At 36.2% G+C, this 7,673-nt stretch overlaps 1 protein-coding gene across 1 annotated transcript in view; it reads right to left on the reverse strand.

Moving 5' to 3' along the window:
- Nucleotides 1-4,084: 4,084 nt before the first annotated feature.
- Nucleotides 4,085-7,673, reverse strand: part of LOC107662340 (stAR-related lipid transfer protein 5-like) — a 6,837-nt gene continuing 3,248 nt past the window's right edge. Inside the window, exons 4-6 of the mRNA XM_016452323.1 lie at nucleotides 6,233-6,350; nucleotides 6,009-6,102; nucleotides 4,085-5,871 (exon numbers count right to left, since the gene is read on the reverse strand). Coding sequence (XP_016307809.1) covers nucleotides 5,727-5,871; nucleotides 6,009-6,102; nucleotides 6,233-6,350 — 357 coding nt within the window. The 3' untranslated portion in view covers nucleotides 4,085-5,726. The remainder of the gene's footprint in view (nucleotides 5,872-6,008; nucleotides 6,103-6,232; nucleotides 6,351-7,673) is intronic.

Raw genomic sequence — 7,673 nt, forward strand, 5'->3', positions numbered from 1 at the left:
AATTTAAGGGGGTCTGAATACTTTCCGTACCCACTGTATATAGTTTTGCAGGCCTGGAAATCCCATTCCTTGATATTTCCGGGTTTTCCATGACTGTTGTAACCCTTCTGGGATCGTTCAGTTGCCTTGATCGCTCCATTTTGCCATTAATGCATTTTGACAGTATGACTTTCCTCTGTTATGATGTGCATCATTGCATGATGTGGTACTACATGATCAGGAAAGCTCGTTTTTCTGAGCAGAGTTTTATAGCGCATCACGGTGCTGGTATTGTACTATTTTACTGTCACAATCAGGGATTCATAAAAAATATGATTCTTGTCAAGTCTGCCTGTTTTGATGCAATGATTTGCACAAGCCTGTAAATAGTTTCAGATATATGTCTATACCATTTCACCAAAGCAGAGTGTAAAGAACATTTCATGAAGCATTTGTGGCACATGGTTTTCAAGAGATTAGAAATTTTTTTTTTTTTCTTTTTTTTTTTTTGTCAAATGCTCCCCCCTAACAGTACATTGCTCTAGTTTTTCCATCAAAGGCAGAAATGATAAATATATTTCGATATTTTCAAAAATATCTATTATCTAACAGAATCCAACTTTGACAGTTTAATAAAATAAGTACTGTGCCTCTAGTATTCTGGTCTTGTTAGTTTTTTTTTTGTTGTTTTTGTTTCCCTTAAAAAGAAAAGCCTTAATATATTGAAATTGCGTCAGAACAAAGATGTTTTACATGTGATTACTTAAGGCTTGTAATGTACAAATAAAGTATGATACAAATGATAAATATGGTCATCAATCATTTTTAATATCTGAAAACAGAATCTAAAAGGAGAATCATACAATGGGTTTTACAAAGTGCAATTTCTTCAGTTTTGCTTCTTTTAGGCATTAACAAACAGTACACAGATGTCCCAGTCAATGGCAGGTGGACATATAATAAACTGCACTGAGCAAAAACATTTGAAGTCAACATGAAATGAGAAATTATCTGATTTCAATGCACAGTTCCAGGTCCATCACTGCATGTTATTAAAAAGAATGTACTATGAAAATATACTGACTTGCTCCGCCTTTATTATGACTTTTCTTTTCGTCTGCTGTCACAAATCCCTCATACTGTTTGACTTCTCCCATCCAATCATCTGCCTCCATTCCGGTTTGTACCGCCCACTTTTCACGATCCAATCAATTCCAGGAGGATAAAATCAAGTACCACCAAATGATTTATTCTAAATACATCAGTTTACAGAAGTAAAATGGCTTGTGAATGACATTTCACGTTGACTTCAAGAAATGCAAAAATCTGGAATAATCAAAAACTCTTGCTTGACAGAATTGACAAACTGTATACACTGCTTTTGGAATGTAAATCTGTGTGCATTATTACAACATATAGAGAACTTTGCACAATGATACTGAAGGCAAGCACACACTCCTTGCAAAACGGATGTAAAATCTTGATTCCCAAAATAATCCTGAAATGCACTAGAGCAGGGGTAGGCAAGTTCGGTCCTAGAGAGGTCCTGCAGAGTTCAGCTCCAACCCTAATCAAACACACCTGAACAAGCTAATCAATGTCTTCAGGATTACTAAGGCTATAGGCAGGTGAGGTTTTTTTTCAGGGTTGGAGCTGAACTCTGCAGGACTGCGGCTCTCTAGGACCGAACTTGCCTACCCCTGCACTAGAGCATACTGCTCATTTACAGTATATAAAAATAATAATAATAAAAAGCACAGAACACATCTCCAGGCCATGAGCATGCGTTCACAGTAATTTCACTGACGGCATACAGGCATAAAAATACAAAGTACCTACTGGACACATGACAGGAGGACAATCATGCAGCTAGACACAAACGGTAATTAAAGTGATCAAAAAGAAACACTGGGTTCTCTGAGGTCAGTCATATCAGTGATATACACAGCATTAAACAGTCCCTTTGTCCATGTGCGATAACGACGAATTACTAGCAGAGATAAAAGGACGTAACCGCATTCATTTCTACTACGTCTAGGGAGAAAAATGTCTTAATTCCATATTTTTGGAATGTTTTAAAAACTGAATTTAAAAATGGACTCCCTTTTAATTTATACGTGTACATTTGAATTGAATTGGCCACACCCCACAGGTTGCAAAATTGGAATAGAATTTCAAATGAAATGACGAATAGTGGAATTGAAATTCAACCTAGTGAAACAACAGAGGAATCCATTAGAGTAACACTATTATAATATTTTGACTGAGAGAAACTCACACAGGTTTGGAACAACTTAAGGGCGAGTAAATAATGACAGAAATATTTAATTTTTGGGTAAAATATCCCTAAGCTACTATATCATCCACCATGATCCATGAAATGATTAACTTATTGAGGTAATTTACTAAATATGTAAACTTCTTGAAGTTATTTGTTTAATACAACTTATATAAATTCAATAAATTCAAACTCTCCATCCTGTTCTCTACCTCCGTTCAAATTCAGGAACTAACAAAAAAAATTGAATTTCAATCATTCTTAATTATTCAAATTCCACACAGGATTCCACTCAACTCACTGTTCCATTAGAATTCCCATTCATCTTAATGGTAGTTGCTGGTCTGGCCGGCACAGAACCCTGTGGATACTTGTATACAAACACAAGGATACTTTTGATTGGCCATCAGTGGAGATAAATGCTTTATACGGACTACATAATCACCAGCAGGGGCCAACAGAGTCATGCTAACCAGCTAAACCTTGATTGAGCCTGTGGGTTCTTATTTTATCATTATATCATAACAACCCTCATCATAATTCTGTCATGATTGTTCTGGCCTTTTTTTATTGTCAGTCTCAAAAATACAGTACATAAACTCAGCTATGCTAACCGAGAACAGCAGCAAATGCAATTCTTCAAATATGTCTGAAGATATGTGTCTGTCAGTAAACATTGATTTGCCAAAGCCTTTTATGCACTAAAATATCACTATTAAAATACAGAAATACATATGAAAAGTTTCAGCATATTTAACAACCAGACTTGATGTGATATAAGGGGTCAAGCTTAAGCATCTATCAAAAGCTCAGTTATTCAAATAAAAATGTAATCTCCAATCTAAGACAACTGTCCTCAAATATGTGACTGAAATTCTAAAAACAGCTTATTAAAGGGGTCATATGACGTTACTAAAAAAAGAACATTATTTTGTGTATTAGGTGTAATGAAATGTGTTTATGCGGTTTAAGGTTCAAAAAACATTATTTTCCACATACTGTACATTATTGTTGCTCCTCTATGCCCCGCCTTTCTGAAACGCGTCGATTTTTACAAAGCTCATCGGTCTGAAAAGCGAGGTGTGCTCTGATTGGCCAGCTATCCAGTGCGTTGTGATTGGCCGAATACCTCAAGCGTGTGACGGAAATGTTACGCCCCTTACCATACTGTGATGCTGTGTCCCGGAGCGACGAGACAAAAACATTAAAACCCATTATAAACGAGGCATTTGTTGCATCCAGTGGGGACATAATTACTGATTATAATGACTTATACTGTCTTTTTATTTTACGCGTTGCGTTGCATCGCGCCGCGTAAACATAAAACCATGTCTGCATTTGTGATCGGAGAAACGACAAACAACAAGTGCTACTCTACACTGCTCAAAACTCGCGTTTGAATCAACAGTGGCAAATCCTTTAAATATGAAAACGTACTTGCAGGCTGCGAGTCAGCACTATTTGTTAGAACACCAGCATTGTAGTCTACTCTCCCAGGATCAGGAAACAGTCCTCCATAAAATGCTCTTTTGGAAGACCAAACAAAGTAGTTTCGCTTTCATAACGAAACACACAGCGTCTTCACGACATGGCAGCGGCAGCGGCGGCAACAATACTACAGCGAGAATAAAAGTTACGCCTTCTTTCTTTGCGTGAACATTTGGTCAGTGTTATGCAAATCTTCCCACATCGTGACGTAGACATGTGAGGGCATGTTTAAACGAGGCGTTTTAGGAGGGCGTGGACCAGTCTTAACTTTTATAAAGAATATTTCTTTGGGTTTGAGACTTTAGTCTTTGCAACTTTAGGGATCTTATCTATTCACGAACAGCTTGTAACGCTCCAAAGAGAAAGGAACACTTGAAATCGCATCATATGACCCCTTTACAATAAGACTCCGTTCCAAAAACTAGTGAACTGCCTATTTAGGCCAGACATCAAACACGCACTCCTGACACAGATGCAGCAACCTTATGCTGCCTTCTAAGAACCTCATTTTAAAGCAGCGTCATGTTACATGCTAAAGCCAAACTCTCTTTACATCAATCGTGAGTCGAGTCCTCTTACGCTTCATGTAAGGAGCATTATTTGTGCTGCCTATGTAGGGGGATCCAAACCGGTAACTTTGTAGATGGCAAGGCAGCTCACTACCTTTTAAAATAGAGCTGTAAAGTCTAAAATGTAACAATGCATTATATTAATAATTTCCAAATCTATCATCATGCTACATTATGGGATCACACTGCTGAATTATGGTTAAAAAAAATGACCCTGATGGAATTACTGGCAGAGAATGATGCTAGCACCACCAACATCATGTGCTCGATTCCCATGAAACAAACTGACTGATAAAATGCCATTTGAATGCACTTTAAGTCACTTTGGATAAAACAGGGTTTCTGCAGGTTTCAATGAAGGTACATTTAAGACATTTTAAGACAATGTAAAGAATTTATGGAATAGAGTGAAAGGATCACAAAACCTCAATATGTTCTCTAAATGTAAATGTCTAGGTTGTATTAGAAACAGTTTGAAACTTCCAACAAAACTCCTTTACTTTTTAATGCATTTTACTATAGCGTATGGCTTGAATAGCCCTGCTCCCAACCACAAAGAATACGGAAATAACTTTTAATAACTTTGTAACTTCTGATCACACTGCAAAAAAGAGATGTTCTTCTTCAGTTACTCTGTCTTGTTTTCCAATGCAAACGTCTAAAAAAATGTTTTAATCAAGAAGCACATGTTTTCTGACAAATGTATCAAAATGAAGTAAGTTTACGAATAAAACAAGAGCAAATGTCTGCCAATGGACTCAAAAAAAAAACAAAAAACTTGATTCAGCGAAAACAAGATTTCAGACCCCACTGACAGACACATTTCTTCTCGTTTTAAGCATAAACTCACTTAATTTTGTTCAGCTAAGTTCGGTTTCAGACTTCATATATTCAATTTGCATCACAAGTAAATGTATCTTGATTAAGCATATTCAGATATTTGATCCGCCACAATATCAAGACAAAAATACTGAGGAAATTATTCATTTTTGCAGTGCATGCAACATTTAATGCCATAACTTCATAAATTTATGAACTTTCTGCACCTTTTTAAGACCTTAATTTGTGTAGGAGTGAATTAAGACTTAATATCCGCAGAAACCCCGTAAAAGCATCTGCCAAATGCATGAATGTAAATGTATAACTGTTTGTGCAATAGTTCATAATTTGAATCAAGTTTTCAGAATTTCTGAAATAATATGGCAAACAAAACGTTCCAGTACTCTGTACATATAAAACTGTCTTTGTGCAAGTGTGTTTGGACACGTGTAGCTATTGGAAGAATCAGGAATAAATCTAAAGGTAAATTCACTTTCCACTAAAGCTTGATTAAATGCAATTAAGTGCATCCAAGTATTAAAATATTCACATTTAAGATTAAAGGGGGTATTATCTATAAAGTACCATTGGTGCTATTTAAGTGATTTTACGGCTTTGGTCAGGTTGCTGTAAAACTCCACCATACTAGTGGGGAAAAATGAATCGACAACCGAACGAGGAAGCAAACCTCCAAGATCAGTCTGGAAAAAACTAAACAGCTGCGTTTTGCCTGGTTCCCTACAGAGAAAAAAAAAAAAAAAAATGGTAAAAAAAATTATGCTACTGATGAAAAATTCAAATATAGTTTTTTGCCACCATCTGCTGTCTGATGATTGAATTACATCAACCAAGGACATGAGACGTGAGAAACTCACCCAGGAACAGGAACACAAAAACAGCCACAAGGATGGTTGAAGCCTCTGACGTAGCCGGGTTGAGGAGGACAGTTTGGATGGCTTACATTGGTGGCTATAAATCAATTAAATGATCAATAACAGCATTATTAAGATAGATATCAGGTCTGATGTTTATTTATAATAATCCTATTCAGAACAGTGTCAGATTCAGATCCAATTAAAAGGAGAAAGGCCATGTATACCATTTGATGAAACTGTGCCATCCTCATAGCGTTTAATGGAAATGACATCAACAAAATCTCGAGGCGATATAATACCCATAGCAGCCGAAGGCGTGACTGTTCGACAGACCGAAACATCCTAGGGAATGAAAAAGAAAAACTTTAGAAATGTATAGATCTACTGTTGCATCGCTGCTTTATGTACTAAATCAATGGAATGCCAGCATGCATCACAATGGAAATTAGAAATAAGAATTATTAATTGTGAAGCCAAGTGAAATGGCAAGAATAATTACTATTTTCAAACAGGTATCCCAGATGCTTCTCTTGTCTGACATTGATCGGACAAACTCCCTCAAACTCGCGCCACTGGTTGAGCCAATAGCCCCTTTCACACAGTAGTACCAGTAAATTGACGTAAAATTACCGGAACGACTTTACCGGTAAATACAAAAATGTCAGTGTACCGGTCAGTGTTTTTGCTGATGTTTGAATTTTTGTGTCAAACGTTCACATTCATGCAGTTGCTTTTGGCCCAGAGACATCGTATAAACAGCGTGGAGTAAAGAATGTCAGAATGTTCTGATTGGCCCAGAGTAGACGTCTTGCGTCAGTGCGTTCTGAACTCGTACGTGCTCATGCCGGTAACAGCGATTAAAGTTCTGTCGCTACGACGGATTTCCATCAGTTCATAAAGGCAGTCACTTGCTTCATTCCTGAATGATTCAGCCGTTCGAACGAATCAATTGAATGAATGATTCAGTGATAAAATCAGTGACTTGCTGCCACCTGCTGACGGATTTAGTTTAATTTTTAGCTTAGAATTTCAGTTATTTAAATCATATTTCTGTATTCAAAATGTTATATTTAAAACATTAATCTCCACATGAATTTATGAATTTAATTGCACTCTTGCTACCTCTGAGCCTCATTAAACGTCTGAAAATGTCCCTACAAGCCACTTTTGTGTTCTTCTGTGCCACCTCTGTAGTACAAATTAATTTATTAATACTAATTTCATATGATAGGTAACTTATTTGTCTTATTCTACAGCAATTCTTCTTGTAATTAGGAGCGCTTGTCCTCCTAATATAAAAATTTAGGAGCACCTTCTGATCAATAATCAAAAATTCTGATCAAAAATTAGCCTTCCTAATACGAGGTGACATTTGACTCCTTAAAGTGACTTTCTTTTTACCTTTGTAATGGCATAATTTTCATCTTTGTCAAATTCAAAAATGTATGTTTATAATCTTTTTTAAATTTCTATTTAAAACAATATGTAGAATAAGACAAATAAGTTACAAATCATATGAAATTAGTATTAATAAATTGATTTGTACTACAGAGGTGGCACAGAAAGTGGCTTGTAGGTACATTTTCAGACATTTAATGAGGCTCAGAGGTGGCATGAGTGCAATTAAATTCATAAATTCATGTGGAGATTAATGTTTTAAATATA

The sequence above is a fragment of the Sinocyclocheilus anshuiensis genome, unplaced genomic scaffold, assembly GCF_001515605.1.
Source record: "Sinocyclocheilus anshuiensis isolate Anshui unplaced genomic scaffold, SAMN03320099.WGS_v1.1 scaffold579, whole genome shotgun sequence".
Classification (NCBI taxonomy): Eukaryota; Metazoa; Chordata; class Actinopteri; order Cypriniformes; family Cyprinidae; genus Sinocyclocheilus; species Sinocyclocheilus anshuiensis.